Here is a 24,744-nt window from a genome sequence, read left to right on the forward strand (position 1 = left end):
CCTATCGGCCCCCCTGGCTAAACTTTGCTAGATCCGCCCCTGCACAGTTACCAGCCGTCAGCTACGTAGAAAAGGATCCTGGTGTAGAAAGTAATATTAAATAAATTCTAACCACAGCTTATCAAGCTTAAACGTGCTGCTGTTGTTCAGCCGCTGGTTTCCTCTTTCTGGTGCAAAGTGGGCCAAAAACAAACAAGAGAGACGGACTCGCGACAGAAAAGCCGATCAGCTGATCATTAAGCAGTTTCATGATTGAAGTAGCAGCAGGAGAAGGAGAGAGAGAGGCAGTCGCTTCATATATCGGTTGTTAGGCTTAACGCTGGAATGCTTTACAAACATTCAGAGATGAACTTACACACTTGCTTTACTTCTCTCTGGGAAAACTTCCTCGGAGATGAAATGACGGGTTGTTAGCGAAGCTACAAATACATACAGCCGCTCTATCACGTGAGCACACTGCTCCGACGTGCTACGGTTATGAGCCGAGTTATGCCGTGTCGCAAGTTCTGTGAGGTGCTTTTTTGATATTTAATGGATCAGATTACATTTTTTATTCCTCTCCGTTATCCGATCCAGTAATTTAGGTTAGTATCGGACCGATACGTAATATCTTAATATCTACCTTTAAGACCAGTTGTCTGTATGAGTCACCTGAAACATCTCCAAGTTTCTGGCTTCGATTCTCAACCTGTTGGTAGTTCAGCTCTGAACACCAGTGAAATGTTTCTCCCACTTAAATCACTGCATTCATATGAACAGCATCAACGTTTTGGGATCATGGAGTTGTGGAGAAAGTCTCAGTTAATAAGATAAAGTCAAACCTATAATTGGTAAAGACTTCGTGGATGATATGCCCCTTGATCGTACGGAAGTGGATGTTGTGGAGACTGAAGTTCAGAGTGGTGGGTCATTCATAAAGTATTCTGTTCCAGCTGCTGGAGGACAACATCATCACTTTTGTGAAGAATGAGCTGAAGAAGATCCAGAAGGCTCTGAATCCAAATAAGCCCCAGTGCTTGGAGTTTCAGAGGGAAGATGATGAGCAGAGGAGAAACAGCAGAGAGGCATTTGTGAAGATCACAGTGGACTTCCTGAGGAGAATGAAGCAGGAGGAGCTGGCTGACCGTCTGCAGAGCAGTAAGAGGATTTATCTAAAGATTTAAGCTGCTGGATAAATGAGAGACTTGTGACACCAGTGTGTTCAGTCATTTCTCAGTGGGTCAGAAATTGTCATCAGCATTTTGTAAAATGTGATTGTTGAAGTTGTATTTTTATTATTATTATTCAGAACTTCCAGCTGCTGTTTGTCATCGTAACCTTAAATCCACCCTGAAGAAGAAGTTCCAGTGTGTGTTTGAGGGCATCGCTATAGCAGGAAACCCAACCCTCCTGAATCAGATCTACACAGAGCTCTACATCACAGAGGGAGGGACTGCAGAGGTCAATGATGAACATGAGGTCAGACAGATGGAAACAGCATCCAGGAAACCAGACAGACCTGAAACAACCATCAGACAAGAAGACATCTTTAAAGCCTCACCTGGAAGAGATGAACCAATCAGAACAGTGCTGACAAAGGGAGTGGCTGGCATTGGGAAAACAGTCTTAACACAGAAATACAGCCTGGACTGGGCTGAAAACAAAGCCAACCAGGACATCCAGTTCATATTTCCATTCACTTTCAGAGAGCTGAATGTGCTGAAAGAGGAAAAGTTCAGCTTGGTGGGACTTGTTCATCGCTTCTTTACTGAAACCAAAGAAGCAGGAATCTGCAGCTTTGAAGACTTCCAGGTTGTGTTCATCTTTGATGGTCTGGATGAGTGTCGACTTCCTCTGGACTTCCACAAAACTACAATCCTAACTGACCCTAGAAAGTCCACCTCAGTGGATGTGCTGCTGATAAACCTCATCAGGGGGAAACTGCTTCCCTCTGCTCGCCTCTGGATAACCACACGACCTGCAGCAGCCAATCAGATCCCTCCTGACTGTGTTGGCATGGTTACAGAGGTCAGAGGGTTCACTGACCCACAGAAGGAGGAGTACTTCAGGAAGAGATTCAGAGATGAGGAGCAGGCCAGCAGGATCATCTCCCACATCAAGAAAGCTCGAAGCCTCCACATCATGTGCCACATCCCAGTCTTCTGCTGGATCACTGCTACAGTTCTGGAGGATGTGCTGGAAACCAGAGAGGGAGGACAGCTGCCCAAGACCCTGACTGAGATGTACATCCACTTCCTGGTGGTTCAGGCCAAAGTGAAGAAGGTCAAGTATGATGGAGGAGCTGAGACAGATCCACACTGGAGTCCAGAGAGCAGGAAGATGATGGAGTCTCTGGGAAAACTGGCTTTTGATCAGCTGCAGAAAGGAAACCTGATCTTCTATGAATCAGACCTGACAGAGTGTGGCATCCATATCAGAGCAGCCTCAGTGTACTCAGGAGTGTTCACACAGATCTTTAAAGAGGAGAGAGGACTGTACCAGGACAAGGTGTTCTGCTTCATCCATCTGAGTGTTCAGGAGTTTCTGGCTGCTCTTCATGTCCATCTGGCCTTCATCAACTCTGGAAAAAATCTTCTTGAACAAAAACAAATAACCTCCAAGAGTTTTAGCTTTTTAAACCAAAAAGAATCTTTTCACCAGAGTGCTGTGAACAAGGCCTTGCAGAGTCCAAATGGACACCTGGACTTGTTCCTCCGCTTCCTCCTGGGTCTTTCACTGCAGACCAATCAGAGTCTCCTACGAGGTCTGCTGACACAGACAGGAAGTAGCTCACAGACCAATAGGAAAACAGTTCAACACATCAAGGAGAAGCTCAGTAAGAATCTGTCTGCAGAGAAAAGCATCAATCTGTTCCACTGTCTGAATGAACTGAATGATCGTTCTCTAGTGGAGGAGATCCAACAATACAGGACTTCAGGAAGTCTCTCCACAGGTAAACTGTCTCCTGCTCAGTGCTCAGCTCTGACCTTCATCTTACTGTCATCAGAAGAAGATCTGGATGAGTTTGACTTTAAGAAATACTCTGCTTCAGAGGAGGCTCTTCTGAGAATGCTGCCAGTGGTCAAAGCCTCCAATAAAGCTCTGTAAGTAAACATGAACTCATTGCTTAAAATCTTATAATCGATAAAAATCTTAAAACCATGGGACATAAATCAGAAATGCTGAGTTCAAAGAACAGTTAAAAAACATAAAAATAGTGAATTAAATGATTATCATTCACTCAGTAAATATTTTTCAGTCCAGCAGGCCGTGTCAGTATTTCTGACACATTTTTGTCTATATCTCTTATCAAAGTACAATCCAGGCCCAGCCAATAAGAACATGAGCTCTGATCCTTCAGCCCCTCTGACAGGTTTATTATTGTCAGCTTGTTCACGTCTCCAAATCCAGCAGTTTGTTTTTTATCTCACTTTCAGTGCACACTCTCCCTTTTTTATTATAAATCTCTGCTGTGACTGTCCTGTTTTCATCCAGGATGGAGGGAAAACTTGGGCTTCATAATTGAAATTGCCACTCAGGTCCTGTTTCTTGACAGTATTCATATCTAACTGTAAGGCTTCCATAACCAGTGTTCCCACAGAATTACAGTGGGTTGTCTCTGGGTCCTCTACAGTTTCTTCCCACTGTCCACAGACATGCAGTTAGATTACCTGGTGATCTAAACTTCATGCAGGTGTGTGTGTGAGAATGGTTGTCTTTCCCTCTGTGGGCTTAGTGGAAGAGACTGGATGGATCTCTGCTTTGTCTTTGATATATCCTGACAGCAAACATTCTCCATGAAGTCTGCATTTCAGCTCATCTCCTTTATACACACCTTTAACAGGAGGAGTTTTATACAGCTAGTGTTTAAAATCCAGTGTTACTCACAGTTAAATAGCATAACAATCACTGAATTAGTAAGATTTTCTAAAATAATTGTTTTAGTTAATATTGTATGATAGTGTACACAGAAGTATTAGCTCAGTAGGCAGAGTGGTCGCCCCATGATCATAAGGTCAGGGGTCGAATCCACCGAACAGCTACCTTGATGGTACCCCTGAGCAAGGTACCATCAAGGTACCAATCGTGTGCACTGGACTGGTAGCACTCATAGTGTCATAGGTTTTTTTTTTTTTTTTTTTTTTTAAAGGTTCAACATATAAACAAATTTCATTTGATCACATATATTGTTTTTTGTTTTGTTTTTTCCCTTTCTCTCTCAGACTGAGCAGCTGTAACGTCTCAGAGGAAGGCTGTGAAAAGTTGTTGTCAGTGGTCAGCTCCCAGTCCTGTAGTCTGAGAGAGCTGGACCTGAGTACCAACATCCTGAAGGCTTCAGCAGTAAAGCGTCTGTCTGCTGCAGTGGAGAGTCCACACGCCAAACTGAATATTCTGAGGTCAGATCAATTTGTATTCTGTTTAGTTCTGTTTGTTTATATGTTTGATGTTTGGTTTTGTTTATATCAACTAACAAAAATAATCAATTATTTAACCAGTAAAGGTAAACTTTATCCAGTTATCCTTGTTTCATAGCATTTTTATTCATTTCTAAGTTAAAGTGAAGCTTTACTAACCTGCTCAGCACAAGACAATAAGCTATTGCACCCTGATTACACTTTAACACAGAGGCGGAGCCAGACATTTGAAACACCCGGGGCTTAGCCCTAAAGGGTAGTATGCATGTGGGATTATTATTTTAGAAATGACTGAAAGACTGAAAGATTAATAGGCTCTGTTTTGAGTTTTGTTCAAAAAAGAATGACTTCATATAGGAAAAAAATATATCACATATGCAGGACACCATAAACTAGTTTTTTAATTAAGCAGCAAGGCAGAACAAAGTCGGGCCTGTATCAAGACACGAGGACTAAACCCCAATTCAACCAGACCAAGAACTGATCTGGAATTAAAACAGGACTACAACAGTTCAAAATCAGGACTACTGAGGACTTAACCAAGACAGAACCAGAATCAGAACTAGATGATAGTAGCACTAAAAATCATCATAGACCTGCACTACACTTATTTTTTAATTCTACCAAAGTCCACTATTTAGACTGAGAAAAGTTTATGTAATTATTTAGCCTTGTTGTGCAAACAAGCCTGCATAACTTAATATAGAATTTGAAAAATAACAAACCTAAAAAGAAACACTAGGTACAAGATACATGAGTACCTATGATACGGTGATACTTTTGGTAAACAACCATTTGACTAACATGTGTGTCTCACCTGCTCTTGTTCCATCTCTGTTCTGTCCTCATTCTCCTCCATCTCCCTCTCTGCTCCTCTCTCTCCCTCTTTGTGCTGACAATCATCAAATATACAGTTGAAACCAGATATTTACACACTCTTCAGATAAAAACACTTTTTTAATTGTAACATCAAATCAGACTAAATGTTTATTTTTTTAGATTGATAAATATAAAAAACATTTGTTAATTTTAAGAGTAAAGAGATAAACTGTCTGTATTTCTTAATTGCAAATGGCACCAAATTGTATTCAAAATTGAGCCACACTTATGGAGCTCCACAGTTCTTTTCCTGGTGTTTTGGTTGACATCTCTTGATTTTCCCATTTCAAAGAAACAGGCTGTGTTTTGCCTTATATGCATCCACAGGTGTGCCACCAATTTACTCACATGGACTCTGCTAACCTATCAGAAGCTTCTTCAGCTCAGAATGGAATCGTCTGGAGTTTTCTTATTAATTAACAATAAACTTAGTGTACATGTACTCCTAAATTTGATGAAAGTGATAAAAAATAGAAGCTCTGTCTCTCTTTATTCTGACATTTAACTAATTCAAAAGATATTTCAATATTTATCCAAAACAAAACAAGTTTACTCTAAATTGATGTTGTACAGTAAAAAAATGTTCTTGTGTTTTCCATAAAGTGTATGTAAATATCTGGTTTAAACTGTGAATATACTGCTGTGTATTGAAATTCCTCTTGTTTTGCATAGAAATATACTGAACAACATAGTAAGCATAATATATAAAATAACATTTACCTGAGTTTTTTCTTTGAAAGAAGCCTCTAATGTCCATTCTTATATTTCAGTAGGCTACATAACTGAAACCGATTTAGTCGGGGAGGGTAAGAACTGAAAATATGAAATAAACACACGTAAGCTAAGACTCTAAAAAAATAGCATTTGTTCTGCTTTTCATTTCGCCATTTGTTGATTCACTTGAAGAGCAAGTAACGTAATATTGGTCAAGTGATCAGTTTGATATCAATCTTTCGTGGTTCACCGTCATATTTACATTATTTGTACGGTACGAATGATTTGCTTTGGTACCTGGTCAAACTTAAGCTCTCCTTAGTATGGCTAGCTCTGTTTCTCCAACAGCGCACACAGGCAGCAGCTGCCCCGCCCTCTCGCTCAGTCGCTTAGTGCCTGAGCTCGGATCATACCAATATCAGGGGGGATTCACGCACAGTCGTAAATTCCCTCAGTGTGCACTATGTGCTTCGAATATTGTGTGTACTTTTTGTTTTATACAGTTGTCAGCCAGGCATCTAACTATGAAAAAATTGCACTCCAAAAGACCCCGGGCTTCTGACAAAACAACCCGGGCTTAAGCCCAGTAAGCCACCCTCACGCTCCGCCCCTGCTTTAACATCAATCTTTATTCATGTTTTTATCTTCAGACTTAACATCTGTGAACTCTCAGAGGGAAACTGTGAAGCTCTGTCCTCAGTTCTCAGCTCGCAGTCCTCTAGTCTGACAGAGCTGGACCTGAGTATCAGAAAGCTGCAGGATTCAGGAGTGAAGCTTCTGTCTGCTGGACTACAACGTTTAAACTGTGAACTGAATACTCTGAGGTCAGATCAGAAAACAGTTTGTTGTTAGAATTATTCAATTATTTAAGTTCATACATATGATGTTGTTTCTTAGTATGTTTATGTTTCCTCTAAAAATAGAAAGTCAACATTTAATGTTGTGAAATGTATTAACAAACTCTACATGAGTATTTGTTGTATAGACTGTCTTTTATTTTTCAGACTGAGTGGCTGTAACCTATCAGAGAGAAGCTGTGAAGCTCTGTCCTCAGTCCTCAGCTCCCAGTCCTCCAGTCTGAGAGAGCTGGACCTGAGTAACTCTGACCTGCAGGATTCAGGAGTGAAGCTTCTGTCTGCTGGACTAAAGAGTTCACAGTGTGCAGTGGAAACTCTCAGGTCAGGATTCAAACTTTTCCACAGATGATCATTTGAAATGTGACTTATATTATTGTATAAACAGGTAACCTTTATACAGCTGTCAAGTGAACTTTTATTTACATTTGAGTGGATAATTGGACTCTGAATTACTTATTACAATATGGCAGCCTCGCTTCTGTCTGTCCCAGGGCAGCTGTGGCTACAACTGTAGTTGCCTCCACCAGTGTGTGAATGTGAGAGTGAATGAATAGTGGCATTGTAAAGCACTTTAAGGGCTTTAATAATAAATGCAATCCATTATTATTATTATTATTAAAATATTATTAAAATATTAAAATTCACCATTTATATTTAGATTTCAAGTTAATGATTTATTAAACATGTTTGTGGTTGTAACAGTAAAAAATATAACTTTTTCTACTCATATTGTTTTTTGTCTGATTTTAGGTCAATTGTGTTAATACAGTTTGTCAAAATGAAAACATAGCTATAAATTCAGACACGTGAGGTTGTGCTGAAAAGAATGATACCAAACAAGGCAAAGTAAATAGTTTTTAAAGGTGGAATATAGAGGTCAAAACAAAAGTAGTTAAAAATGGCCAATTATACCCTGGACCCCAGAGGGTTGAACTTTTTTTAAAGTAACACAATAGTTACTTTTCAAGTAATTAATTACTTTTAGTAACTTACAATATTTTAACTCTAAGTAACTATGTAGAGTTAACTATAGTTAGTAGTATAGTTACTAGTTACTTCTTGGTAACTACTAACTATAATTACTTGTTCAAAGTCACTTGCCCAACACTGATCCCAAACCATCTCCACTGGGTTTAGGTCAGGTGACTGTATCATCACTACAGACCGAATAAATCAGCTGAACTTGGAAGTCTGCCTCCGTGTTCTTTAACCGGAGCACACTCACCGTACCTGGCCACTCTAAATCAGCTAAACTCTTGGAGACAACACTTTGTCCACTTTATTTAGATACAGCGGCACCTCTGAAGCAAAGTGTTGTCCATTCTTCAAATTTCTATCCCTGGATAAATGAAAATACTCAAAATTTCAGGAGATATTCTGTCAAGTTAGAACGTTTATGGAAGGCTTCCAAGCTTGAGGTTCATCGAGTACATCTCAAGGAATCAATATCCTCACTTAACGACATGATAAAAAAGCTGGAACTGAATATTTTTCAAATCTAATGGCTTCAGAAAAGAACAATCCCAAAGTATTGTTTGATACAATTATGAAAATTGTCTCTCCTGATATTCCTCGTGTACCAGTCTATACTAAATCTGATTGTAATGAATCGTTGAACGAACTTGGAAAAAACAGTTGCAGAACAACTTATCGACTTTCTGGAGAAAAACAGTGTTCTGGACATTTTCCAGTCTGGTTTCTGTAAACTGTCCTCCACTGAGATGGCTTAACTTAAAGTGTGTGGTGACATTCTGATGGCAGCAGACTCTGGAGAGTGTACTGAGTTGGATCTCTCCTCTGCTTTTGATACTGTTGATCACAGCATCATGATAAATAGGCTGAAGGACTTGTTCAGGATTACTGGTGTTGCTTCAAAATGGTTTGTCATATCTACTGTATCTGAGAGATCTTTGACTGTCTGTATGAATCATGTGTTGTCTGAAACATCCGTTCTGCCTTCTGGGGTACCTCAAGGATCTGTTTTAGGCCCGATTCTCTTTTTGGTTTATATACGTCCTCTAGGCCACAGGTGACAAACGCCAGGCCTCGAGGGCTGGTGTCCTGCAGTTTTTAGATGTTTCCTTGATCCATCACATCTGATTTAAATGGTTAAATTCCTCCTCAACACGTCCTGAAGTTCTCCAGAGGCCTGGTAATGAATTTGATTCAGGTGTGCTGACCCAGGGTTAGACCTAAAACCTGCAGGACACCGGCCCTCGAGGCCTGGAGTTCCCCACCCCTGCTCTAGGCCAAATTATCAGATATTACAATAATATTTCTTGTCATCTCTACGCTGATGACATTCAGACATTAAGTTATACTGTTCTTTCAAAGATTCTCAGTTTGATACATTTTCTTGTTTAAATTATTGTCTTTCAGGAATCAAATAATTGTGAAACTTCAACTTTCTCCAGTTTAATACGGATAAACAGAAACTTTGATCATTGCTCCTGATCACATGTCTTCAGAAATTAGGCAGCAGATCAGTTTTTAGGTCCTTCCATTAAATCGAGTCTCAGAAACTTAGGTGTTATTTTCGACAGTTCAATGTTGCTTGAGAAACTCTCTAAACAACTGTTTCAAAACTGTTTTTATCATCTAAGAAACATTTCTAAACTCAGACTGGTGTCAAAGGCAGAACTTGAGATGATTCTTCATGCTTTTATCTCTTCTCACTTGGAGTATTGTAATGGTCTTTTTACTTGTCTCAACAAATCAGCTCTGGAGCGTCACACTGTACAGAATGCTGCGGCGAGACTTTTAACTGGCACAAACAAGAGGTCACACATTACTCCAGTTTTGGCTTCTCTTCATTGGTTGCCACTAAATTTTAGGGTTCATTTTAACATTATACTCATAACTTTTAGAGCTGTACATGGTGAAGCTCCTCAGTGCATCGCTGACCTGTTGAAACCTCATGTTTCATACCGAGCACTTAGGTCTTTAGGTCAGAGGTCACTGTTGGTCCCACGGATTCGGTTCAACACACGTGGATATCGAGCTTTTCAGGCACCGAGGCTGTGGAACTCCCTGCTGTTATCTTTATGCTGTCTAGACTCCACTGACTCTTTGAAAAAGCAGCTGAAGACATTTCTATACAAACGAGATTATGTGCTATATAAATATATTCTACTTACTTACTTGAATAATAAATGGTAAATGGCCTGCATTTGTATAGCGCTTTTCTAGTCCATAGCACCCCAAAGCGCTTTACACTACATTCAGTCATCCACCCGTTCACACACACATTCACACACTGGCGATGGCAAGCTACATTGTAGCCACAGCTGCCCTGGGGCGCACTGACAGAGGCGAGGCTGCCGGACACAGGCGCCACCGGGCCCTCTGACCACCACCAGTAGGCAAACATGGGGTTAGTATCTTGCCCAAGGATATTTGGCATGCAGCCAGGGTGCAGCCTGGGATCGAACCACCGACCTTCTGATTAGTGGCTGACCTGCTCTGCCACCTGAGCTACAGCCACCCATTTGAATAATAGTTCATTTATGAATATTTTTTTATTAAAATATTTATTTTCTTTACTTTATCACCCAATTAAATTATAATTCTGTAAATAAGGGTGATAGTGTGGCCTGTCTAGGTTGTCTTCAGGTTCTCTGCTTCCTCCCACAGTCCAAAAACATGCATGCTGGGTTAACTGGAGTGATTGTGAGCATAAATGCATAAGTGTTTACCTGGCTACATCACCGTGGTTACTGATGCTGAACCTATAACCTGGTCTGGATCAGGTTATATTCAGAGTGTGTGTTTTAAAATTGACTGAAGTGCCTCGTTTTCGCTGAGCCTTTCATTTACAGAAAGCTTTAAGTGCGATATAGATTCAGTCATATCTGACTAATGTCAGTGAGTGAGGCCGAGCTGTAAAGTCACATTTCTGCTAATTAGCACACCAGCTAACTAGCACACCGGCTATCTAGCAAACCAGCTAAGTAGCAGACCAGCTGACTAGCGAACTGGCTAACTAGCACACTGGCTAACTAGGACACCAGCCGACTAGCGAACCGGCTAACTAGCATACCAGCTAACTAGCACACCAGCTGACTAGCGAACCGGCTAAATAGCACACCGGCTAACTAGCACACCAGCTAACTAGCAGACCAGCTAACTGCAGCCACAGGCTGAAGGACGATTAAATGTAGTGGAGATATCAGGGATTACACTGGTGTGTCCGATTCACTCTTTAGCACTCCAGTCACTCTGGTGTGTCAGCCAGAGCACCACTGAAGGCCCAGCGTGTGGAATAAGGAGCTTAAGGTTTGGTTTGAGGCACTTTATTCTTTCACTGATTGATTCTTGTGGCTGTGATCACGTGTGTGGTTTCTTACAAAAAGGAAGTACACAATACAAATACATGACAAATAAGATGAATAGATAAGATACATATCCAGTTATATGCATACGTCAGTATAGCTAACATAACCATATATAAGGTCAAAGATCACAGTACTATAATGCAGTAATGTTAAACACAAAGGTGTATATCTACATAAATCTATCCTATCAGTGATCAGGGTACTGTAGTATACTTCTACTACTTACACTATACAAACTAAACTGCATTAGTGTGACTTTAAGTTACCATCAGTACAGACGAACTGATGGTAGTTGGACAAAATAAAGGCTTTGCAATTACTGTGAAGGGCTTCCGGTTAAAGTAAGATCAGCTGATTACCTCATAACAAATTGTTTGCTATAGAATGCAGCTCCCACTCTTCATTAATATCATGTACTGTAACTCCCGGGTCTACAGAGAGACCAACAGCTGGTGCACGTTGTAACGCCGTGGCTTTCGTAGTCTCTCCTTTTTCTACAGCTCATGTGTTCTTCTTGTGATGGTGCGTCTTGAGGGAGGATCATACATGCCGTCATTTGTTGATCCTAAGAACGTTCCTCAGACCGACTTCTTCAACAACACTAATCGGCCTGAAGTTTGTAGCTACTCACTTCACTCTGGCGTCTGTTAGCTTGTCTTTCTTTGGTTTATCTTGACTCCTCCCACTAGCTGAATCTACGTAGTCTGCCCAAGCCTCCCAACTCTGTTTGTTTGGGTGGTTTGTTTGCTGCTATCAACAGCGTGTAATGCATTTAAGTGATACTTCAGACATGAAGTACTCCGACGATAAAAAACTCAACTTTGCTTAAAAATAACTTTAGTTGTATCAACACTGCCCTCTGGAATAATTAGACTTTGGTGACAAACTGATGTGATCTCCATGTTTCCTTTGTTGGACTGTGGGCGAGTGTCAGAACTGAATGTACTGAGTGACATGTAGAGTTTAAATATGTGTCAGTTCCAGTTTTAGAGTTCTAAAGTGCAGCTATCATGTTAGGAATATGTTAGGAATAGACAGTAACACTGAGCACACTGAGGTCAAATCTTTATTAATCCAGTTCATCTGTAGGCCGAGCTCAGTCCATCCATTTAGTGAAATGATGTTTAAAGGTCTCCTTGTTCTGTGAGCGTGCACAGATCCTGAAGTAGAAAGCCTGGGTTACAGAGAAATGATCATCACTGTGATGATGCTCATCATCTCTGACTGGGATTTGTTGTTTTGTCAAAGCAGCAAAGAAAGCCTGGCTATGTTGGACTGGGTGTGGAAGCAGCTCCCAGTTTGAGTTCAGGGCCCTATTTCAGAAAGCCGGTTTAGAAAACTCAGAGTGAAAAACGATACTCAGGGTTGAGTAACACCGAACTGTCCAACTCGGAATATTCGGTTTCAGAAAAGCTGATAACAAGTAGTTCAATCAACTCGGAGTTGCTCTAACCCCAAGTTAAGCGCGCGCACGAGGATACATAAAGCCCTGATTAGTGGAGCACAGATTAAGCGAGTCACCATGGAGACGGAGGGAAAGAAGGCGCGGTCAATGTATTTTACAGCGCTTGAGGCCGAAATTCTGATGGCAGCATATGCCGATAACATGCAAATTTTGCAGAAAAAAAAGTAACACAGCCTCAGCTGCAAAAGAAAGGGAGCATGCATGGCAAAACATAGCCAACAGAGTCAATGCATGAGTGTTAATTTAAACATTGATCTAGGGATTTCCACCCATTTAACACGTTATTTATTATATTTTATTTTTTATTTTATACATTTTATTTTGTGATGTGATGTGAGCGCAGGTGCAACCCAACAGGCCCCAAACGTTCCTGGCAGCAAGTAAAAATGAAATATAAAAATATAGTCCAAACAGGTAAGGTGAAATTGTATTATGAGCCATAGTGCTTGGTCTGTTTGTCCTATGTAAATCAATTGCAGTTAGAGGCTACATTAATTTTCTTTCTGTAGGCACGTATTGAAATTATCTGAGCACATTACAAGTACATATTTGCTTACTCTGTATGCTCAAATGTGACCCGTTATGGCCACTAGAAAAAAAGCGGAGGCCCGAAAAACAGGTGGGGGTCCTCCACCACCACCACTCACAGAGGCTGGCCACTTGGCTTCCACATTTGTGATAATGTTGGCAGCATCACATATGATCTTCACAGTGCAGAGAACACAAATTAGCATCCATTACTATAATGAAAAAATTTTTTAGTTTGAAATGCTACAGGGAACTATGTACCTGTACATTAATGCTGTGGAAAGACTTCCTGTTCACATGGTCTCCTTCATTTACTGAAGGAGTAATGATTGGAATGTGAGTGCCATCTGTACAGCCAATCACGCCTGGGAACCCTGAAAATAAATGTAAAATTTAAGTAGTAGTTCAAGTATCACCACATCATGAATTAAGTTTTGTTCATCCTGATACCTGCAATTTTGTGGAATCCCTCTTTGATAAATCTTGTGGGTCTATGACCGGGGAACACCACAGACGAGTACAGGAGATGTTTCAGTGCAACTGTAACATTCCTGACTGCCCGACAGACGGTAGCCTTGGAAACGTGCTCAGCGTCACCAATATTATACAGAAAGCTCCCGTTTGCAAAAAACCGAAGTGCAATACAAATAATATGTACAGAACTGAGAGAATGTCCGCGATGTGTCTTATGAGCAATATTAGGCCTGAGGATGTTATTCAAATAAATTGTAGATTGTGCTGACAAACGGTAACGTTCACACAGGAAATCATCAGGAAATGATAAAATGTCCAAACACGCTCTAATCACGCTCTCCCGGCGGAGAGCTCTGCGGAGAATTTGGGCTTCAACATCTACTGGCTCTTCAAGGAAGGGGCACGCCATGTCTGACACTTCCTACAGTCAGGTTTCTGACAAAGAGGCGGAGAACGTCAGGGTTAGTTGAAGTAAACCTGCTAGGGGGCAGGTTAGCTTCACGGAGTGTCATAGTGACTCACTCAAAATTAATCTAAACTCGCTTTGTGAAACTGAAAACCCAGAGTTTTCGTTAACTCAGGGTATACTTACTCAGAGTTTGCCCTAAACCGGCTTCCTGAAATAGGGTCCAGGAGACAGACATCCTCTCTACTTTGAAGATCAGCTTCAAACTTTCCTTTTTGATAAAACTTATAGTTCGAGCTGGATCAGGTGACCCTGAACCATCCCTGAGTTATGCTGCCATAGAGATGGATAACAGACGGATTGTTGTTTTGTGTGTCTGCATGAGTGCGCATGCGCCAACCAGCGTGCAGCCTGTTACAGTCGCTCCTGCTTTTCTCTTAGTTTAGCTCTTTTTTCTTATGTATTCTTTTTTTTTTTTTCTGACTTGTATTAAATAATTTCCCCCAGGGATCAATAAAGTATTCTGATTCTGATTCTGATTCTGCAGTCTGTCAGGCTGTCTGATCACAGAGCAAGGCTGTACTTCTTTGGCCTCCGTTCTGAGCTCCAACCCCTCCCATCTGAGAGAGCTGGACCTGAGCTACAATCATCCAGGTCCCTCAGGAATGAAGCAGCTGGAGACTGGACTGAAGGATCCAGGCTGGAGACTGGACACTCTCAGGTATGGAGAGAATGTCTGATAGAGGAGGAAGAGCTGGAAACATTTTCTGTGTCCTTCACTCACTTCCTGTTTGTTTCCTGCAGATGAGACATGAACAATCACACATGCAGGAATATTTTCAGGGACAGACACACTAGTCTAGCTGGATAGTACATGGATATTTATGTAGGGAGTCTCCAAGGAGTCTGTTTGCAGGAACATTAATGATAACTGATAAGTCATGTTGAGAGTTTCATTAAAAGTAGACCTACAGTTAGGTCCATAAATATTTGGACAGAGACAACATTTTGTATCTTTAGATACACTTTATTAGGTCACAGGTGTACTATACCTGAGATAGTGGCCACTAATACCACCTAATAAAGTGTGAGCCATGTGTATGTTTCCCATGCTGTATGTCCACAGTCACAGTGACAGTCAGTGACACTGACAGAAGGATGAAACAAGGCTGTGAATCATTTCAGTCTGTGTGTGTGAAAAATAGGCAGACAGGAGCAGCTAGCCTACCTAGCACTAGCTGCTCGCATTGTTAAAAGGGAAGAGAAAACAATATTAGCATTAGCTGCTAATAATTATTCACCCCTAATTAGAATAAGCCGCTAAAAGCAGCCTACTTACCATTAACTCCTCACTTTGTTGTTACCCAACGGAAAAGAGTATTAGTATTAGCTACTATCATTTTTAATAAGTAAGAGAAAACAGTGTTATTGGATAATGCTAACTCACATTAAATTAGCATTAGCTATTTACAGCAGCGTACTTAGAATTAGCCACTCACATTGTTAAAAAGTAAGGGAAAACAGTATTAGCAGTAGCGCATAATGCTAATTCACGTCAACGTAGTATTAGTTAATAATGGCAGCCTACTTAGCATTAACTGCTTACAAAATATAATGCTATTAGCATTAGCTGCTCAAGTTGTTATAAGGAAAAAGAGAAAACGATATTAGCATTAGCTGGTAATAATTATTCACCCCTAATTAGAATTAGCCGCTAATGGCAGCATACTTAGCATTAACTCCTCACATCGTTATAATGCAAATGAGGCTAACTTGCATTAAATTAGACTGCTGTTATTAGCTAATGCTATTTAGCAGTAGCTGCTCACATTGTTATAAAGCAAAGGAAAACGATATGAGCATTAGGTTCTAATGCATATTTGCCTTAAATTAGACGTAGGTGCTAATGGCGGCCTACTTAGCATTAGCAGCTCAGATGTTGTAATGCTAGGAAAAAGAGTGTTAGCATTAGCCGTTCACATTGTTATAAAGTTAAGGGAAATAGTGTTAGCATTAGCTACTCACATTGTTAAAAAGTAAGCGTTAGCATTAGTGCATAATGCTAATTCACATCAAATTAGCATTAGTTAATAACGGCAGCCTATTTAGCATTAGCAGATAATGTCGACCTTGGCCCACTGGAAAAGTTCAGAACTAAAGATTTAGGAGTGTTTCTCGATAGTTCTTTCTCATTTGAGAAACAAATCAATTCTGTTATCAAAACCAGCTGTAAGGTTTATATTGTTGATTGTCATTTATGCTTAGAAATATTTACTCATACATGCTTAATTTTATAATCGATTGCATGATGATAGAGATTTGATCCTTAGTAGTCTGTAAAGACTCTGCGTGCCTTCCAGAGTGCTCTGGCATGCACACACCACTTGGGGCCATGAGAGAGGTCGTACCCTTTCTTACTGATTTATGGTGTAGGACAGGGGTCTCAAACTCAATTTAGCTGGGGGCCGCTGCAGGCAGAGTCTGGGTGAGGGTGGGCCGCATTAGGTTTTCCACAAGAAAGGCATGGTTAAAAAATTCCAGTCTTCTCAAATCTCTTTATTTTTATTTTTTAACACAAAATATGAAAAATAAATAAACAAATTAAGAATTAATAAGAAAATAAATCAATCTGTAATACATAAATAAAACAATAATAAGATATTTTTAGTCAGTGAACTTGTGTGTTTCTTTCAGTCTTCTATATCTGCTGTATTTAGATTGAAATGTCTGTATTAACAGTTCTATAACCTTCTTCTGAACATGAATGGAACACTGTAGAAAATGAACTGTTCTTCTGAACATGGCTTCTCTTGCCTACTCCTTGCTGCTAGAGACCTGGCAGCGTTTCCTCTCGCATAGCCGAGCCAGATTTGGCCTGAGGGAGGAAGCAGTTGCGACCCTCAGTATGTCTTAAAGATGATCATCCGCAAGTCTGGACCTGTACTTGGACTTATTGAAGTTCAAAGTGAAGAAAAGCTTTTGGCACAAGTATGTGCTACCAAAAAGGCACATGGTCCGCTTGAACATTCGGGAAAGCCGAGGGAAACTAGGGCTCAATTCTCTCAAAAATTGTCCAAGCTTGTCTGCTTTTCCACTCACCTCCCTGAACGTTGCTTTGAGTTCAGAGTTGCACTGCAGCTCAATGAGCTCCATTTGAAGCACAGAAGGGGCATCTTGCACATCAAAGGAGAAGGGGTCCGCAAAAATGTGAAAGGTGGCTCTGTGTGTCTTGAAGTCAGCAAACCTGTGATCAAATTCCTCCTGTAGCATCAAAATGACATCAACATACTCGTCAGCACTGAATGGTGTGCCTGCATCCACGAGTGCCTTGCATGCTGGGAAATGGCAAAGGTTTGTCTGAGAGAGCTGAGCTTTCCAGAGCGCCAGTTTTGTGGAGAATGCTCTCACGTTGTCATAGGCAGCACTGACAAGTTGCCCCTGGCCTTGTAACGTCTTGTTCAGTACATTAAGCTCATGTGTCATATCAACAAGAAAAGCTGAGTCCATGAGCCATTTGGGATGAGTTAGCACAGGAACACTAACTCCATCCTTCTCCATGAAGGCTTCACTTCTGCTCTCAACTCAAAAAGTCTCTTTAATACATTTCCCCTGCTGAGCCAACGTACCTCAGTGAAGTCGAGCACATCCCCATATTCTGACTCCATTTCCTCTAAAAAAGCACAGAACCTTCGGTGCTTTAAGCCCCTGGATCTGATTTGGTTGATGCATTTCACAACAATAGACATCACATTGTCAAACTTCAGGCATTTGCTGCAAAGGACCTGCTGATGGATGATGCAGTGCAGAGCAATGGCCTCCTCCACGCCTTCCTCTTCCAGTTTGTTTTGTGCCACCAGTCCATGTTTCCTCCCTGTCATTGATGGCGCTCCATCTGTTGTTATTCCAACAAACCTCTTCCATGGCAAACCAACATTCTCAATGGCATCACACAGCTTGTAAATATCTGCTGAGCGGTGGTCTGGCCATGCATTGGAATTACTGTGAGCAGCTCCTCCATCACTTCAAAACTGTCATCAACACCACGGACATACATTGGGAGCTGGGCAGTGTCGGTGATGTCTGTGGTCTCATCAAGAGCGACTGAGTATACACTGAAACATTTGGCTTTCTCACACAGTTGGTCATAAATGTCACTTGACAGGTCAGAAATGCGATCTGCTGCGGTGTTGGCAGAAAGGCTGATGTTGCTAAACTGACCTTTCTTTCCCGGACAGACTATATTTGCAGCCTGCAATATGCACTTTTAGACAAATGCACCTTCTGTGAATGGCTTCCCTGCTTTAGCAATCATCTCACTAACCACGTGGCTCCGACTGCTGCATTATTCTCTTTGGTTGCTTTCTTGGAGAAATCTTGCTGCCTCAGTAGATCTGTTTTAAGACTGGCAACCCGGTTCGCTCTCTCGTCTCCCTGGTATTTTGCATCCAGCTCAGCATGTCTAGTTGTGTAATGACGTTTCAAATTGTATTCCTTGTGCAGCGCAACTTTCTCTGTGCAAATGAGACAGGTCGGGGTGCCCCTGTGCTCAACAAAGAAATATTGCATTTCCCACTTTTCCTGAAATTGTCGGTGCTCATCACCAACCTTTCTCTTCACCGCAGGCTTTGAAAAAGACATGTTTGGGGCTATGTGACATTTATAATTCTACTTGGTGTCACTGTCGCATTGAAGTTTCAATCAAGCGTTTAGCCGACGGACGGGGAACGTCTCAACGCGTAGAGAACGTCATTTCTGCTTCTTTTTCTTGCAACCGTAGCACGGCGATCGGCAGATAAAAAGCCGGTAGCAGTCTCCTTTGTTTTTACGCTCGATGTTCATGTCTTTCATGACGACACGAACACCGTGGCGTTTGCAGATGGTAGAAAGTGCAGGGATAGCGAGCGCAAAAAAGGCGACTGCTCACGGCGCCGGGCTGTTGTTACAGGAGAAAGAAGCGGAAATGACACCGTGACATATAACAAATAACATCAGCTGTTTCTGATGTTAGTTGTTTTGACTGCTTTTACATTATATTGAAATATATGTAATGTTCATGTTTGCTGCAATGCAAACGGAGTGATGCAAATAAAAACATGGAGCCACAAATTACGGTGCGACCCTATAATTAGTCCGGGTTACCGGGGACTGTTGTTGCCGATGAACAGGTGTCACTATGTGACTGCAGACTAAATTGGGCTGCATTGAGTTCATGACTTTTCTTTTATCCCGCCGCCTACGCATAACTGTGAGAGTTAATATGAGATCTCTCTCTGTGGAAAAATAACTTTAAATCCCACTGACGTGTGTATAAATCTATATACGTATAATGTCCCGCTGGGCAGCAACTTAAAAAAAACAACTTTTTTTGAAGTGTTGTGAACGCAGCGCGCTGGGGCGAATGTCGGCGTTTGCCCAATAGAAAGGAGGAAGCCAGCCAGGCACAGGAAAGAAAGAAACACTCCAGGGCAACGCTGCTGGAACTTTGGCTACGTTCACACTGCAGGTCTTAATGCTCAATTCCGATTTTTTGATCAAATCCGATTTTTTTGTCTGCTCGTTCACACTACAAATAAAATGCGACAGCAAACGCTCTCTAGTGTGAACGCTCAAAGCGGCCCGCATGCGCAAAAGAAGATGTCACACACAACGCGCTCTGTTTAGACCCAGAGCAACAATATTGTTTGACTGATGGCCCTTAATATAAAGACTTCGGACTTCACGTTTCCCAATTTTTGCTTTAAGTTATTTTGTTATTTACATAATAATGTAGATAACCTAATAATGATCCTTATCGCCGTTTAAGAGAGGAGCAGTGCTTCAAAGGATAGCTGTAGATTTCTGTCAGAATCTGCAGATTATACAGTACAAATAAAATGTTTATGTTGTCTTCCCAACAGTTTCACTGACATCTACACTGGATGGCCAGGAAGCGTTCGCGATGTCTTCTCGGGCGCTTCTCTGGCGCTGATAATTGGCTTCAGTCTTGTGTCGGTGACGTAAAAGGCGGATTTAATGCGACTTGACCGTTCAAACAGCAGTCGCTTTCTAAAACATCGGATATGTATCGGATTCAGTACCACATACGAAAGTGACCCAGATCGGATTTGAAAATATCGGATTTGCGCCGTTCACACTGTCATAGCATGATCGGATATGGGTCGCATAGGATCAAAAAAATCGGATTTGATGCGCTTTCGCCTGCAGTGTGAACGTAGCCTTTGACTCATTGAGAAATGTTTCCCTGCTTGCATCAAGCCCGGCTGGTGTCCCCTGAGATCCATATCCCACCCTGATTGGTGGGTTAATTCAGCTCCGCCCACAACACTGTAAAGTGTCATACATTATCAAACTAACATTACATTTTCATATTAAGGTGGGGCCAAAAACTATCGTCCTGCGGGCCGCAATTGGCCCGCGGGCCACGAGTTTGAGACCCCTGGTGTAGGAGGACACCTACTCTGTGTCTGGTTAAGTATGAGAGCCCTTTGTTAGGGGGACCGCTGGACTCTTAGCACCAGCTTTGGTGTCACAGGGTCACATCTGGAAAACACACACACACACACACACACACACACACACACACACACACACACACACACACTATGCACAGACTGGTACTCTTTGTTCATACCTGTGTAAGACGTCATAATGAACTTGTGCATATTCATGTAAGCTCAATAAAGAGCAGTGTTACGAGGGAGCAGACGAGAGCGACTGAGGTCAAGTGAAGGAACGGCGCTGTCACAGTTCTCTCCCTCATCAATTGTCTGGTTCCAGCGGTGGGTCTGTGCTAGACGACCCATCACCAGCTTTTTCCACTGGTTACCAGTACGTGGTAGAATCCACTTCCAGATCTGGTTGTCTTTAAATCTGTGAATGGATTGGCTCCATCTTATCTCTCTTTAACAAAAGAATCCAAGTGGAGCCCTCAGGTCTGCAGATAAGCAGCTTCTGACCAGAACTAGACGTAAAAACAGAGGTGAGCTTTATCGATGGCTGCAGCCAAACTCTGGAACAGTCGCCCTTCACATCAGGTCGTCACCAACACTGGACATTTTTAAAAGCCGGTTGGAAACACATTTGTACTCTGTAGCTTTCAATCCTGACCAGTCTTTATAGTCATTACTGTGTATGTTTCCTATTTTCTCTCTACTCTGTGCAGCACTTTGGCTCAAGCTGTTTTTAAATGTGCTGATAAATAAATGTAGATTTCTTTGAATAAAACAGTGGAGCCGAGCTTTGAGCTCAGTGTGTAACAGTGTGTGTGTGAGAGCCATGTAATGCCCATGTGTGCATGCTGACTGTGCTGCTCTGACCCCCCTCCTCCTTTCAGGGTGGAGCCTGCTGGAGTCCGATGGTTGAGACCAGGTCTGAGGAAGTGTAAGTGTGTTTTTAATGGGATTCATGAAAACAAAGCAGCACACATTCAACCATCTTCATCATGTCAGGAGTCATCATCAAAGTGTCAATCAATGAACAGATGATGGATCAATAACTGCAGCTGGATTGTGTTTGTTCTCTCCATCAGATTCCTGTCAACTCACAATCGACACAAACACAGTGAACACAAAGCTCCAACTGTCTGACAACAACAGGAAGGTGACACGTGTGAAGGAGGTTCAGTCATATCCTGATCATCCAGACAGATTTGATGTTCGTCAGCTGCTGTGTAGAAATGGTCTGACTGGTCGCTGTTACTGGGAGGTCGAGTGGAGAGGAGGCGTTGATATATCAGTGAGTTACAGAAGCATCAGCAGGAAAGGAGGCAGTGATGACTGTGTGTTTGGAGGAAATGATCAGTCCTGGAGTCTGAGCTGCTCTGATGATGGTCCTCGTCATGTCTGGCACAATGACATACAAACATCCATCTCCTCCTCCTCTGTCTCTAACAGAGCAGCAGTGTATGTGGACTGTCCTGCTGGCACTCTGTCCTTCTACAGAGTCTCCTCTGACACTCTGATCCACCTCCACACCTTCAACACCACATTCACTCAAACTCTTTATCCTGGGTTTACAGTCTATCCTGGTTCCTCAGTGTCCCTGTGCTGAGTGGAGTGTAAAGAGTGTCTCCTGTTACAGAAACACTCTGACTGTTGAACAGATAGTTCAGTCTGTACATGTCTGTCTCTTTCACTCACAAACACGTTTTCAGATTCATGGATTCAATCAGTTGATGTTTGAAACTCTTCTAAATGATTCCTTGTAAACTTCTTCAGTCACAAACAAACAGGAAGTGATGTCACATGTGTTCCTGTCCACACAGCAGAATGAGTCTATTGCTGACAGTGATGTACAAGGCCCCATCCAAAGTTGTGTTTCTTAATGTTTACAGGCCTCCCAAATACTGCACAGACTTTTTTAATGACCTCAGTGAACTGCTGTCTGTGATCTGTGTTGATTTTGACTGTGTAATTATTGTTGGGGATTTTAACATTCATGTGGACAACCCTCAGGACAAAGGGACTAAAGACCTGAGTAACACTCTGGGCAACTTTGGGCTGACTCAGCATGTAACAGAGGCCACACATAATAGAGGACACACTCTTGACCTACTGATCTCCAAAGGCCTGAGCATTTCAAAGGTTACTGTGTCTGATGTGGGCCTGTCTGATCATTACTGTGTTTTCTTTGAAAGTAAAATCTCAGCCCACATAAATATATCAACAACAGTGATCACAAAACGGTGTATAACTGAACACAGTAGTGCAATTTTTAACCAGGTCTTCCCATTAACACCTGACCTGTCCAGAGGGTCAGTCAATGAGCTCGTCAATAGCTTCAATGCTAACATGTTAAATGTAATGGACACTATTGCTCCCATTAAGGTGAAGGTTATCTCTGGAAGGAAAAAGTCTCCATGGAGAAACTCCACACTGGTGAAAAATGAAAAAAGAGAGTGTAGGAAAGCTGAGCGCAGATGGAGAAAAACAAACCTCCAGGTTCATTATGACATTTATAAAGAGAAACTTCACAATTATAATTTACAACTGAGGAATGCAAGGAGGTCCTACTTCTCTGACATCATCACTAAAAACAGCCATAATGCTCGGGTCTTATTTTCTACAGTTGACAGGCTAACGAACCCTCCTGTGTCAGTGGCAGCTGAACTTCATTCGACCATGGCCTGCAATGACTTTGCCAAATTCTTCACAGAAAAAATCCAAAAAATTAGACAAGCAATTGGTACATCAACAGCAGATCCAGGATATGTACTGTGTCCACCAAAAAACTGTTTAAACACCATGAAACAGTTTCAACCTATTAACAGCAAAGACCTGGAGGACATCTTAGGTCAACTGAACTCCTCCTCCTGCTGTTTAGATGTCCTGCCAACAAGTTTTTTCAAAAAGGTCTCAAAGACTTTAGAGTCAGACCTGTTACAGATCGTCAACTTTTCTTTATTATCAGGTGTGTTTCCAGAACCACTAAAAACTGCTGTAATCAAACCTATACTGAAAAAGGACAATCTTGACAAGACACAAATGAACAACTACAGGCCGATCTCAAATCTCCCATTTTTAAGTAAGATCATTGAAAAAGCAGTTTCTCAACAGCTCAGTTACTTCTTAAAACAGAATAATTGCTACGATGCCTTCCAGTCAGGTTTTAGACAGAACCACAGCACTGAAACCGCTCTGACCAAAGTGTTTAATGACATATGTCTGAATACAGACAGTGGAAAAATGTCAGTCTTAGTTTTACTGGATCTCAGTGCAGCATTTGATACAGTTGACCACAACATATTACTCAGACGACTGGAGAACTGGACAGGTCTTTCAGGAACTGTACTAAACTGGTTCAAAACATACGTAGAAAACAGGAAATACTTTGTATCAACAGGTAACTTCACATCTGAGCAGACAAGTATCACATGTGGAGTTCCCCAAGGTTCCATCTTGGGACCCCTTCTGTTTAACATCTACATGCTCCCACTGGCACAGATTATAAACAACAACAAAATAAACTATCACAGCTATGCAGATGACACACAAATATATATCACAATGTCACCAGGAGACCAAGGCCCTGTGCAGGCTCTTGGTAAATGCATTGAGGAAATCAATGACTGGTTGTGCCACAATTTTCTCCAGCTAAACAAAAACAAAACTGAGGTAATAGTCTTTGGCGCCAAAGAAAAACGATTACAGGTCACCAGAGAACTTCAATCTATACATCTAAAAACCACAAACCAGGCGAGAAATTTGGGTGTAGTGATGGATGCAGACCTAAACTTAGAAAAACACATTAAGACAATAACAAAGTCAGCTTACTATCACCTCAAGAATATTTCAAGGATAAAAGATCTGATGTCTCAACAGGACCTGGAAAAACTAGTCCATGCATTCATCTTTAGTAGGCTTGATTACTGTAACAGCATCAACAACAACAACAACAACAATCTTTATTTATAGAGCACATTTAAAAGCCTTGGGCATACCAAAGTGCTTTACATAAAACAATAAAAAGGTTCAAACATTGATAACGGAAAAATAAAAATAACGAGTTATGTTCACAGATAAAAGCCACCAATAAGAATGACTACAGCACATGGGTAATAGCAAGATAAAAGCTGTACCACCATAATAAAAGACACCAATAGAAAGATAGGAGGGAATTAATACAAGGGGTCAATAGGTCACAGCAACCAAACAAACAAACAAACCAGCAATTAAAAGGTGGAGAAGGCAAGTTT

General features: G+C 41.5%; 1 protein-coding gene across 1 annotated transcript; it reads left to right on the forward strand.

Moving 5' to 3' along the window:
* The first annotated feature begins 1,365 nt into the window (after positions 1–1,365).
* LOC309702428 (protein NLRC3-like) lies at positions 1,366–24,444 on the forward strand. The gene is made up of 5 exons (XM_082527146.1): positions 1,366–3,083; positions 6,992–7,165; positions 14,599–14,772; positions 21,385–21,431; positions 21,580–24,444. Exons 1-5 carry the CDS (start codon positions 1,468–1,470, stop codon positions 22,098–22,100), a joined length of 2,532 nt encoding a protein of 843 aa, XP_082383272.1. The 5' UTR covers positions 1,366–1,467; the 3' UTR covers positions 22,101–24,444.
* The last annotated feature ends 300 nt before the right edge of the window (positions 24,445–24,744 follow it).

Source organism: Aulonocara stuartgranti (assembly GCF_965226115.1).
Source record: "Aulonocara stuartgranti genome assembly, chromosome: 3".
Classification (NCBI taxonomy): domain Eukaryota; kingdom Metazoa; phylum Chordata; class Actinopteri; order Cichliformes; family Cichlidae; genus Aulonocara; species Aulonocara stuartgranti.